Raw genomic sequence first — 13,841 nt, forward strand, 5'->3', positions numbered from 1 at the left:
GGCCGCCCGGGTCGAAACGATCGCCGACGCCACGACGTTGCCGCGCGATACGCCGGCAATTCTCACCCCCCCGGGAATAAAAAGGAAAACGGAGCGCCCGTTTACTTTGCCGCGACCGCCACCGCCGAGGAGCAGATTACTTATCTCTTATTGCTGTATAATTCGAAGTCGCGCTAATATTCTGCCCTCACGCGGGAATATCCCTGGCCACAGACCAGCCCTCTCGTCCCCCATTTCCAACCGACCCACTCGACCGCGGAAAGATTGCTTTGAGAATCATTGCCCCGACAACGAGGTAGCCTTTCTGCTACGTATTCGCTCGTGGTGTAGCTACGTGTGTGCATGTGTCGCGCGCGTCTCCGTGTCCGTTCCAAACTAAAGCCAGTACTAGAAGTGCGTGTCCCTTAATTTTTTTTTTCCTGTTAATATATATGTATATATGTATATATATATTCCACTGTGGACTCTCTGCGACACCTACAAAAGTTCCTACACTACTTTATTACGCAGGCCTCTATAAGACTTACGGTAGCACAGTAAACCCCTATAAAAATAAGAGCTATCCTACGTAAACGTATTACAAAAATAAATGGCATTGTACTCTGCTAAAGAAGCAAAATGGTACAGGCGCAATGTCGAGCGACGCGAGCATTGTCAATTTAACTCCCCCTCCCTCCCCCCTTTCTCTGCTTCGTCAAGTTCCCACCCTCCGCGGCTGTTAGGTGTCTCACCCGCCCTCCGTTCGTCGGACTCCGGGAGCCGATCGCTTAATTCGCAAGCTCGGATTCTTTTCTTTTCTTTTATCATCTACCGTCCCCTCCCGCGAGACCTACCTCGATCGAATCCCCCAGCTGAAAGTCAGGTTTAATTACATCACGTGCTGCTCGTGCCAGGCGACGCGAGGGTATAAAACATTAGCCAGGGCTGTGCTTACCAGGGCTATCACAAAGTACGGAGTCGATCGCACGGGCACGATAGAGCACTTGGTAAAGGTAGTCGGACCAGGAACTGGCTTGAAAGTATCGGGAATGAAACGGAGGTGTCCCCTCCACCGTTGAAACACCGCCACTTCTCCCGCGATATTGTTCGTTGGAACGTTCGGCGAGAAACGCTCCCGTGTCTAAATCTCCCTCACGCGCAAACTGAAGCGTCGATTATCAAATTGGTCCATTGACTGACATCGTCTCCGATTTAATAAGAGATCGAACGTAGTTTCGTATGCGTGAAAACAAAGGAACGCCGCAAACGGAGATCAGTTTCTCTCGTTCCGACGAATAATAGAAATTTGAGAAAGCGGCAATATTTCCGGGGACAACTCCGTATATATATGTGTGTGTGTGTAGGGGAGGTTTGGTAAAGGGTGCCACCACCAATAGTTCCGCATTTCAGATTAAATTCGCTGAAAGAACGCGTCAGGAAGATACGTGCAACTACCCGCTAAATTATATAAGAGTATTTAGGATATTAGAATACGTGATACATCCGTGACGATAGCTAATCGACGTAACGAAGACCAGCTATCTGACGTTGACGAGTTGTAGAGCGTTCCACGATTTTTCGTATCTAGTAATCGATCGATTAGCTTGATATATTGTCGTACGCGCGCTGCAAACGAAAAATTAGAAACAAAAAGTCAAGTCCCAATCGCGAAATGAACGCAACATTCTTCGCAAATGTGCGTTTCCTTTCGATCACATGCTCCCCACGTCTCGTTTCCTCTCTTTTGCCTCCTGCCTGAATATGTACACACTTATGTTACTCCAGATAAAACAGAACGTACACATCTATAATGAAATGAAGAACATTTATAGTAATCGATCGGCAAAATAGCATAACGAGTATTTTCCAATAGAATCGCACAATCACGGTGGTGCGTAGAACCGCGCCTTTTTTTTTATGCCAATTTACCTCGCGGTTTCAACGATATTTTCTTGTTCCTTTCCGCGATCGCGATAAAACTTTTTTTCTGCTTGAATTCAGCATACAGAGATACGATTGAAATCATTTATCTCTATGTAAAAGACATTTTTACAAATATTATGGTAATAATACTTTGGAAGGTCCAACGAAATTCAATTTTTATACGAGATATAACAAAGTGTATCAATTGTATACATATAAATCTATACAGAAAAATAATACATTAAAAAAAGGTACAACGAACGTAAATCTCTATACGTAAAAAAAAATCACTTTTCTCACACACACATATACGTACGCGTATATGTTACGTATATGCAACATACGAGTATATCCTATTCCTCATTTCATTATTAAAATATAAAAACATATCGTTACGTAGTTTACGTAAATAACATGGTATAAATAAATTTTCCAATGGCACACTCTATGCCATCAAAATACGACTTGAGAATTCTAAAAGCGCAGTAACGTATTTCGAAGTTTTCCGTTTCCTATTCTAAATTTTGCAAGTTTCGCAGATAGCTTAACGCGAGTCAAGAACCGTCCTCGATATAAAACCGATTTTCGTCACTCGAAAAGCATCTTTCGTTTTTGTCTCCATGTATGACCGTATATGGCATCTCAGAATCCACAAACTGACATTCGTTCAATTTAACACACCATGATTTTTGTTGCTCAACGCATTGCGAACGCAAACTATATTAGCTACTAACATCGCCGATCTATCGTATTCAAGCGCAAGAGAGCAGCGTCATTGAGAGATGAGCGTGAATTTATCTATCTGTACAGGAAGAGTTGAACTATTTCAACAAGTTTTTCACGATGGCGAGAAGCGAAAATTAAAATGAAAAAAAAAAGATAACAGCCGACACTTTCCCTAATCTTTGATACCAGGATTTTACCTATCGGTCAAATTAAAATAAATTACTTTACATATACGCATTTGATTAAAACTTGTCTTTCAGTACTCTCTTTCAGTGAGAACTGAATAGCGACGGAAGAATTTAACAAGAATAAAAGATAACTTCGTTTATATCTCTCTCCCATCACTGCAAAACATATCCGTTTTATGTATAAAGGACAATTGTATTTCCGTTATATTTTATAACGGATTTCTCATATGTCCGTTTGATTTAAGCACGACTGGTCGAGTTCTTAATATGACACTTTATTCATTATACAAAATCCTTTATGTAAGTAGGACCGGTAATGTAAAGGATATTGTAAAGGATTTGGTCATATATTTAAAGCGGACAAGAGTTACGTGACCATGGCAACTGACTTTCTGTTGTCGCTCAATCTGTATTTCAGTCGTCTCGATTACACAGTTCAATATTAAGTTTAATATCTTTGTCGCTAATTTTTGCGGAGCAATATGGGAATAGACAGACGCGGTAACTATCGCGGCAAATGTACCGCGTGCGACTGCGATGAATTCGTGTTTTGTCTAATGAAATATTGTCTTCCAGGTGATAAATTCTTTTTCACAATATATCAGGGAATATATATAAAAAATTTGCTACATTTCCCTTCTATTTATACAGGACATTATTATTAGGACAATGTCCTGTATACGCAATTCCGCTTTAATTTCACGTTTACTTAAAGTGGAAAAAAAGTCACTTTTTTTCCGTTATAATTTCGCGGAATTTAGAGTGGACATGTTTTGCAGCGCAACACAACACAGCTATCAATTTTACGAGATGGCAGGGATAGTGTAGTAAAAACTAATTAGAGAAGTGCGGAAGAATTTTTCGTCAATCATGCCTCGCGTAAAACAAATCCTTAGACTATAGGATGCAACCTGAACGCGTAATCTCATAAGTTATCAAATGGTTGGACAGATATACACACGTTTTATATAAATTATTTTATATACTTTACAAAACACAATAACATTAAATATACCGACCTCTTTGAAAACTAATTTCCCTACAAGTCGCTCAAATAATAAAGATGTGAGGAATTATCTAATACTGCGATGGAAATAAAACGCGAAGCGATATGTAGCAATCTCAAAACCTTGATTTATTTATAGATAGGTAGATTAAACATTCTTTATCCCCCGTTTACTATTATCCGTAGTTCGTATTTCTTCCGCACTGCAAGGTCATGAAAGGTGTGAACAGACAATATAACAATTATATCGTAGACTATCCTGGAAGCTAAGTAGCACTAAATTTAACATAAAATCACAGGACATGATCACTAATGTTGAATAAAAATTTACGCAAGTATAAATTTCTGTTGTTCGCGTCTTTCGGAGGTAAATTTAACTTTGTGCTCCAAATTGAGAAGAAATTTTTTTTTACTGGAGTAATGTGCCACCGGCAAATCGCTGTAATGTAAAATGATCACAGACGTAAATCAGACCAGCCAATTTTCGACAGCACGTATATCGTACGCGACTCCTTTACGGAAACTGTCTTTATCGTAAAGACACGTTGTCCAAAGCACTTGTTAACAGACGCGTTTATGTACGCAGCGTTAAGAATGTGCAGCGAAGCATTCACAAAAAGAGTCGATACTGTCTCTTTTACATATGTATATATGTATATATAATGCTTTACAGATTTTATATTACACTTCTTCGTATATTACAACTTTCCACGAATGTCGTTGTCTTGTTAAATCAAATTATTTAATACTCTCCACCCGAGTATTTATTAACGTTTTCATCGAGACTCGAAAACTCAGAATATGATCGCTGCCTCTCATTGCATTGCTCTCACTGCAATTACATATCCGCGACAAAAGCACATAGAAATTTTGTTTGTCATTTGCCGACTCTTGCGCAACTGAAATTTTGTCGAAGAACCGTTAGTGTAATAAATAAATAACGTTCGCGTAAAAAGGACCGGTACTGTGCATTTCCTAACACAACGTCATTATAGACGTTCAGCGCATTCACATGGAGACAGGTATTTGTGCGGAAGCTAAATGGCAATCAAATCTATCATTAGATCCAGCAAATTATATATCTCGAGTAGCATAAGCTATAACAATGTCTTCGGCTGAACATGCTCGTGCCGCAGCGATGGGAAATTGATATAAGACTCCTATTCAGACCAAAACTGCACGACTTGAGCACATAAAAGTCACTCGGTCTATCGTATTCGCAATGAAATCGTCAATGCATCGCAAAGTGAAATTCGTACGCGATAATTCGCTGAACTGCTGAACTCCACGCGGAGGCTTTCACGCCCCTGTCTCCTAGCGCAACACGCCTTTTGATTCCCTTATTGATTACACTATGTACAAGGTGCTTTCAGGAATTTCGAAATTACGCGCGTCGTCTCTTTCCCCCCTTCGTGCGATTCGCGGCAGCCTTAGGTTTGTTTTCTGTTCCTGCACTGGTGAACTAGTGCAGTAAGATAGAATGAGAAAACATATGCTTGCCTTACTCTAATTTATTGCACTAGTTCACTAGTGTAGGAACAGAAAACAAGCCTCTTATCACGTCCCCGCGCCCTCGATAACGCGATGACATCAGACAGAGCCCAGGATGCCCCGGCGTTGAATTTTTCGTAAAAACGATAAAAATCGATCTTACGCCAAATCGACGGCGTTGACGCAAGGTCGATCGATCCCTGGCGTTGTAATGCGAACGCGTAAAGAGCGGGTCAATATTAAGTCATGCCCGATGTCTTCGCCGCGACGATAATCGACTTTCGAAATACCGGAAATAATCCGAGACGTCATGAGGAAGTATCAGTCGTAGAACAAAAATAAGCCAATGCGGTGAGGAAAATGAAACGAAGTTGATACCGCGTTCTCGAGCTTCCTAATATCAATCGCCTGCTCTTTCGGTCAGGCGTACCGCAGTGAAAAATCGCTATAAACACACAATCCTCGCAAATTACCCGCGATTTCGTATAGATCCGTTAGCTTTCATTAAAGGAAAGAGACAAGGACGATCAGCTGAATTACACAAAGTAAAAAGATCTTTCGTGCGTATATAAATAAAAAAAAGGGGGGGAAGGAGGGAGCTAACGCAAAGCGTCGAAACTGCCCGACAGTTAAAGGGTCCAGGGAGAAAACAAATTTTTCTTTCACTGCAGGGAAGGCGGGGAGAAACCGAGGGGGGTAAACGGAGAAAAAAAAGTGCAATCTCTCTCGCGTTTTTTACGTCGGAGTATTCGCTCGTCGCGCGTTATATATAAGTATATAGCACTTGTAGACGTACTTCCGCGCTCCAGAGGCGCCGCGGAACGTCCTATTTTTCTTGCTTTTTTTTAAATTTTATTTTTATCGTCTCCCATATGTACACACGCATTGGTCCGACGAGGGCTCTTCCAAAGGAAGGACCTGTCTTCCACCCCTATTCCCCTTCCCCCCCCCCTCCCTCGCCCTTCTTACGAAAATACACATTTTTTTGATATACATGTCGCGAATACCAGAACTCGATGATACGTCCGCGAAAAAAAGCGGCCGGTTTGTGAGATCGTTATTACCGGATTCGAGAGTTTCGATAGGTCAGTGCTGGGCAATCCTAAAAAATATACGCGCACGGCCTATATTGTACGCGGCATACTGTCTGAAATAGCTCCTAATTCTACGTATCGGATAACACAGTTAAAATCTCACTACGTTTTCGGGACGCTGATGTTACCGGCTACGATCGTTCCTGGGCTGAAATTTGCCGCGGTCGCGTTCGTCTCGGCGACGAGGCGCAGTCGCGACGCCCCGTACTTTTCCCCGAGACGTCGGGGAAATCGTTGCCGCTGCCGGCGAGGAGCGTGTCGTTCCTCTGGAAAATGCGATATTGTCGCCCGTACGCGAAATTCCGCAAGCAATAATCCTTTTGCGCAAGTTTCCAGTCTCAGCGTTGGCGAACGCGAGTAAACCAATGGCTCCTTCTCTCGACTGAACGAACGCACCCCTCGTACACTATCCCGTATTTGCGCGCGACCATATTCAAACGGACACAAACCGAGCCCCGCGATCGAGTATTTATAATAAATTGCGTGGTGCAATCGACTGGCAATTCGCGGATTGGCAAACAAGTCAGCTTAAAGCGCGTTGATAAGATAAGAGCGGCTCTCCGAAGAAAAAAAAAGCAAGCAAGCATCTATTTCAAACAGTACGATCGTTGTATAAAAATTTACAAAACGTAAACCCGCGCCCCGCGCGCGCCTCGTATAAAACTCTCTTTGAACGCTCGCATAATCGACGAGACCGCCCCAAGTGATAACTTATGATACCTACGCATCATGTATGCCTTTGCCCAACACTGCGAGGGTACGCGTCTAAAACGAAGAAGAGGGAAAAAAAAAAAAAAAGAAAGAAAGAGATCGTGAGTGAATAATTAACCGATCGACCGGAATTGCGGATTTTTAAATATTCCTAAGGCTATCTAATTTCACTTTTACTTACATATTTATAATAAACTACAAAATATATATATATATAATATATTTATATCACTATAATTAGGAGCTGCGCGGTCATATGCACGGAGGCTTTAATCACAGCTTTGTAGTACACTTAATATCTCGTAGAGCTGCCCAATGACTAGCCGACAAAAAAAAAGATCAATTGCTTTCTCTCATTGCACCTCGTTCCTCAAACAGCGTGAACGAGAAATCGCGCGTTTCGCGGATCTCTCCCGCGCGTAATTAACTTAATCGCTTATTCAATTTTAAATCAATGCGATAAGCCGCCTGACTAATTAACCGTACGTTAATTAATCGAAACGACGGATGTACCGTTAACCAATTGTCCGACTGCTCGACTCATCTCGTCCACGAACGTGTGCATTTTTACGCGGCTCTTCTTCATCAATGAAAGACTCTCTCGTACCGTCCTCTTTTTCAGCGCGCTTACATGCGCCCCCGGTCGAAAGATAGAACGCGGATTGACCAAGGGGGAACAAAATAGAGAGAGAAAGAGAGAAAGAGAGAAATAGACATAAAGGAAGAGAAAGAATAAAACATTTCGCATCTTGTAGTCCGTTACGATAAAGATCAGTCTTGCCCAGGTGACTTCGCGTCCTCTTTAAATCGAAAGCCTCAGGCATACGCGCGCAGGATCATTTTGATCATTTCACGATGTAAAAATTAGATCACTGAAAGGAAGAGAGATAGAGATAGATAGGTAGATAGATAGGGAGAGGGCCCTGGCGAAAATTTTAAGTGAGAGATGATGTTTATATTTATTTATGAAGAGTTTTATTGATGGTTATACCGTTTGCAAGTACGTTGCAAACACCCGGTTAATTCTTTACTGACAATAACATTTTACAAACACTTCGAAAACTATAATGGAAACGTTCGACATTGTGTCGTTAAACGCAATTTGAACACGTGTAGCCGTGAACATGTCATAAACAATTCCACGTTAAAATTTATATCTCACGAACAATTCAATAAATATTTTAAAACTCAAATAAAACATTGACTCAACATTTAAGCAAACTTCTTATAAATTTTTAATAAACAAATTACTTTCGCCAGGGGGAGGGGGAGAGAGAGAGAGAGAGAGAGAGAGAGAGAGAGAGAGAGAGAGAGAACACTGCAATAAAGGGGTTCGAGGCACGCTAGCGCAAATACATAGCTTCTTTCGATTTGTGTACCTTCGTAGCTCTACAATACGCGGTTCCGCGCGGCTCCATCGCGCACGTGTGCTGGCGAATCGCATCTACACGTGGTCGCGGTAATCTCACAATCGGACACGAAAAGCGACGGCCGCGTTTCAGATGTGCACTTTGAGATTTACTCCCAGTTCTACGCGCGGTTGTCATGGTTCCCCCGCGCTTGCACTAAAGCTCGTAGCGTGATTGTAAGAGAGAGAAAGAGAGAGAGAGAAAGAGAACAGGAGTTAATAATAAACTAATGGCTAAGAGCGTTCGCGAAGAATCAACAGCCTATTGCGCCTTTTTACGTGGTAGAACTGGTTTTTCTTTCTTTTTTAATGACCTGCATTCTCCTACTCTTCCGCTTTATAATACATTCGTACGTCGTGTATGTATATGTACCTATATACAAATATATATATATATATATGTATATCTGTGTACACACCTCGAGATATGTGGAAAGTAAGTACAACTATGGAACTGATCGAAAGCTGTGTGCTCTACCCTCTAACGAAGAACGATTTTCCCATTTTTGTTTTCTTCCCTTTTATCACAAACGCGCGCGCCTCGTCGCATACGAAACATATCCGTGTCGGCGTTGCGAAGGGACGAGCGTTATTCGCGATCTACGGAGAAAGAAAGCGACAGAAGGAGTCCTCGTAGCGTTTCAAGCTAAAGAGAAACCATGACGACTATGTGACGGGCCCGTAGTCGTACGCGCTACGCGTAATCGCCGAAATAAACGCGCGCTCTCGCGTGTGCGAGTGTGTGTCCTTAGCAATAGTGTGATCCGTAATAGTTTGGTTTTTTTTTTTCGTTTAGTAGTATAGTAGTACGTAGTAGCAGTAGAGTAATAGTGGTAGTAATAGCCGTAATAGTAGCGATAGATAATATATAATTGGGGAAATGTCGGTGGTGGTGATAGATGTGATAGTGGTAGTTAGAATAATAGCAGCGATAATAGTAGAATTAGCCGTATAGAGTGTTACTGTTGTTGTTGTTGTTAGAAATTAACAATAGGGTGTCTACCAAACACGCCGTCGGTAGAGACCAGCCAGTTGCTAGAAATTTTTGATCACCTCGTGACATTGCTTTTTTCATTTTCCTCGTTTTGATATCTCATCAAAATAGTAAACCAATACTTTAAACATTGTAGATAATAATTACTATCTATATCACAGATTCAAGTGACTAAACTCCTTTAAAAATATAATATAAATATGTGTATGCGTCGTAATGGCTCGCATAATACACACACACACATACACGTATACACACGCGCACATACACGCGCGTGTGTGTGTACATATGTGTATGTATATATTCACAGAAACGTGATTAAAACCAGGCGAAAACAAGAGTGCTGAAATCGCGGAGACTCGTAGAAACGACGTTACGCTTCGGTTTCAGCTAGCATCGCGTACAAGTGATGAACGATCTGCGCCGGCACGATTTGATCGTCCAACGATTAAAAACCGCTTCAAGCGGGTGCTATTCAATCCCATGTTAAAAGATGCTGGCGAATATATAATCCATTAGATATAAAGACACAAAGAGTATCAGCGATTGTTTATCGAACACTTGGCGAATTGATCGAGCTGACAAGTCGTATCCCTGCACCTGGACCGAAACCGAAACCGTATTCCTAAACCGTGACGAGCGAGCATCCGTTGTTACGAACCGGAAGTGGATGCTCGATAGGCACTTTGATCAACCGACGCGATTAAATAGCACCAGTCTCACTGGCATCTTCGCTCGCGTTTGGAATCGTTGGTCGATGCTAGGTGAAAACTCGCGTTCAATTAGCGTCACGCTGCATATACTCGGAATACGAAGTCGCGGGGCTCGTATTCGAGTACTGAGCGTAGAGATAGAGCGCGGGGTGAAGCCCTGGCGGAGGGATGCCGCGGTGCAGCTGATGATGCGACTCCGACGTTGGGTCTACAAGGGGGGACGACGACAAGTGCGGATAGATTTGGGAGTTGGGGCCATCCAGGGGATCGGAGGAGCCCGTCGTTTGGTAGACACTCTGCGGTGTGCTCGTGTGCTCGGTGTGAGATATAGGTGGTGAGTTAAGTGTGAACGGCGAAGGCGCCGAGGTGGGACATACTACTTGCTGCGGTGATTGGTGTTGCGGCAGGGACTGGGTAGCGCTGCTGCTGTCTAAACACTAGTTGGTGGTCTGCGGATGCAGCAGCGGTAGTGGAAGCTGTAGATTGTTCTGCTTGGCTAAACTGGCGATCTCCGCGGCGATGCCCGCGCCCTTAGCCCCCGCGAGGCCGTCCAACGACGACGGTCCCTCGCTGTAGCGCAGATCGCAGACCGGGCTCTCGAAGCCGGTGCCCGGCGTGCCGGCGCCGCTGCTCTGCGGCGTCGGCGGGTTGTGATTCGAGCTGCTCTGGTTCATGTCGCGGTGCACCCGGTTCTGATGCCTTATCAGATAACTGTCGCGTACGAATGTACGTCCGCAGATATTGCACTCGTAAGTGGTACTGGCGGTGTGTGTACGGATGTGAATCGCAAATTGACTTTTGGACGTGAACGTGAGAGAACATCGGTCGCAGACCAGCGGCTTCTCGGCTACGTGGCTCCAACGGTGCGCCGTCACGTAGCTCTTGACGGCGAAGCGTTTGTGGCAGATGTCGCACGCGTACGGCCGCTCGCCCGTGTGCACCCGCTTGTGAGTATTGAGACTGCTCTTTTGCGTAAACCTCTTGAGACACAGCTCACATTGAAACGGCCGCTCCCCCGTGTGCGTCCTCATGTGCACTTCCAGATAAGGTTTGCGGCAAAAACTCGCCTCGCATACTGTACAGTGGTAGGGCTTGTTCCCCGAATGAAGTTTCATATGCACGTAATAGGACGAGGCGGAGGACAGCACCTTGCCGCAGACTTTACAAGGCTGAGGCTTGGACCGCGAGCCCTCCTTAACGGTCTGCTGGCCCGTCGACTGGCGACTCGGTGACTCCTGCTGCTGCTGCTGTTGCTGCTGCTGCATGCCCGGACCCTGCTGTTGCTGATTCTGCTGCGGATTCTGTTGTTGACCCTGCGGCTGGCCCTGCTGCTGACCCGGCTGCTGGCTCAGCTGCAACGTCTGCTGCTGCTGCTGAGGCTGCAGGTGACCCTCCTGCTGCGAGAGATCCTCACGATCGTCGGACAGATTCACCATGGAGTTGGACCCGTCCGAGCGACTGGAAGCGACCGAATAGAACCCCATGGGCTCGCTTTTGATCTGCTGATCGAACATGGATGTCATAATGTCAGCCTGCTGCGGTTGAACCAGCTGCTGAGACTGCTCGTCCTGCTGCTGCGCTGCTTGCTGATGGGGGAGCAGAGTCAGGTTGCGCTTGACAAACTGCTCATATCCTGCGTACCAATCCACCTGCGTGCGAGAAGAGCAGAGATCTAGAACGGTGCACGCTCCCGAAGACGAGCTGGCAGCCGGGAGCAGGGGGGAGGGGGGAGGACGGGGAGAGGCAAGGGGAGGGGCAGAGAGACGGCGTCGCGAGCGAACGAGCGAGCGAGCGTTACCCGCCGGGTGTCAGGTTAGACCGGGGTTCGCCTTGACATTTGCCTTTGACAAGCGGCACGGAGGGTAGCCAGACGATCAGCTGATTGCATAACTTTCAACCGCGGGGCGCGTCGCGCACGGCGCGGACGCCACCGCGGTGGGACCGCCGTCGCGCGGCCGTCTCGGCGGCAAGCGACGCAGAGGAAACGCTCTATTTTTAACAGGGGCGGTCGACGGCGAAGTAAACGAAGCAGAGGCATGATCGCCGACGACGGGACCGGATTTCTCGCGCGAATGGAGGGGCGAGGCGGGGGGAAGAGAGGGAGAGAGAGAGAGGTTCGTGTCTGTCGTGTGCGCGTCTCCTCGGTCAAGGAAAAACGGCGGATCGGACGGCGGCCGCGCCGCGCGATACGAACCTTTGCTGATGTAGTGGTCCGGGTCTAGGGTCGAAAAACGTCGCGCCTCATCGAGCGCCTCACCCGCCTCCCTGCGTCGAGCGGCTTCACGGGCAGTCGCGAAACATTTGTACGGTCAAATTGTTTTTCTCCGACACAAAATATAAGATGGCTGCTACTATATTTCGCGACGGGCCACCTATACGCGCGCCGCACGCACACACATACTCATACGCGCGCGCGCGCGCAATACCGTCAGGCAATCACGCCGCCGGTCGCGCCGCCTGATTGGCCGCTCGCCTTAAGCCCGCGCCTGCCGCCGCCGTCCCCGACTCGCCTCGCGACGATTGGACGCGAGTTCCGCGCGCGATCCTCGCGAACGGAGTCGCGCACTGACGGCAAGGTGACCGGGGAGAAATGTCAACGCTACCAAGTTTCCAACGTAGATGTTCGAACGGACGGCGAGATCGGGCGAGATCGACCCAGTGAGAAATGATTCGTCGATCGACGTCGACACCGTCGAATTGACGTCGATTCGACATCATTTCGACGTCGATCGACGAATCATTTCTCACTGGGGACGTAGCCGGGCTGTGTATGCGTACTCGTCAAAGCCACACTACCAAATACATACGACTTTTCTCTCATTGGTCTGCCCAGGGGCTCGATTCTTGAATATATTCGAAGGAGAAACGTATGCAAAAATTCTGCTCTGACAGAAAAGTTGCAAGTTGATTGGCTATTCGCGTGGCTTTAACCAATCGACTTTGAACTTTTCTGTCAGAGCAGAATGTTCGTATACGTTGCTTCTTCGAATGATTTCGAGAATCGGGCCCCAGAGCAATGTCGAGTGCGCAGAAGGGATCGACGCGAAACGAAACAAATGACGGACCTACTAGTTACACTATGGTTATACCATATCAAAATGATCCAGATGAAAATGACCCTGTGCTATGGTTGGTCAAATCTGAAACTTCATAGCATCACATTGAAATCTTATTCAATGAAATTCCAGATTTGACCAATCATAGCACAAGGTCACTTTAATCTGGGTCATTTTGATCTTCTCGCGAAAGCAGCCATGGTTTCGCGCATTATGCGCATCGTGTGCGAAACGGAGCGCGTCCAGTATTCGAAGAATTTTAGTCCCAGCCTACAATAGATGATTTAAGCCCCAAGCTTTAAGAAATCGGCCAATCACGGTCAAGTATGAGTAGAATGCGCGACTGTGATTAGTCAATTTCTTAAGACTTAAGGTTTAAATCTCTATTGTAGACTGGGACTTATGGGTTTCTTTTTAGCTTTGCTATATATTTTACTAGTTTATGGCAAAATGAGTAGCAAAGTTTCAAAAAGTTCATAAAATTCTTGGAAGAGCAATGTTGTCACACAATTTTCAGGTGAATTTTGAAAGAAGATTCTGTGGCACGGTGAC

General features: G+C 45.4%; 1 protein-coding gene across 1 annotated transcript; it reads right to left on the reverse strand.

Moving 5' to 3' along the window:
- Positions 1–6,307: 6,307 nt before the first annotated feature.
- On the reverse strand, positions 6,308–12,702 carry LOC105570291 (zinc finger protein 2 homolog). The gene is made up of 2 exons (XM_012027382.1): positions 12,428–12,702; positions 6,308–11,882 (listed from the first exon to the last, which is right to left on the reverse strand). Exon 2 carries the CDS (start codon positions 11,754–11,756, stop codon positions 10,671–10,673), a length of 1,086 nt encoding a protein of 361 aa, XP_011882772.1. The 5' UTR covers positions 11,757–11,882; positions 12,428–12,702; the 3' UTR covers positions 6,308–10,670.
- Between the last annotated feature and the right edge of the window lie 1,139 nt (positions 12,703–13,841).

Source organism: Vollenhovia emeryi, unplaced genomic scaffold (genome assembly GCF_000949405.1).
Source record: "Vollenhovia emeryi isolate VEMERY1.0 unplaced genomic scaffold, V.emery_V1.0 DF939121.1, whole genome shotgun sequence".
NCBI lineage: Eukaryota > Metazoa > Arthropoda > Insecta > Hymenoptera > Formicidae > Vollenhovia > Vollenhovia emeryi.

Bases quoted from the DNA above. Each gene is read 5' to 3' on its own strand.
- LOC105570291 (XM_012027382.1), bottom strand. From the start codon at position 11,756: ATGACATCCATGTTCGATCAGCAGATCAAAAGCGAGCCCATGGGGTTC.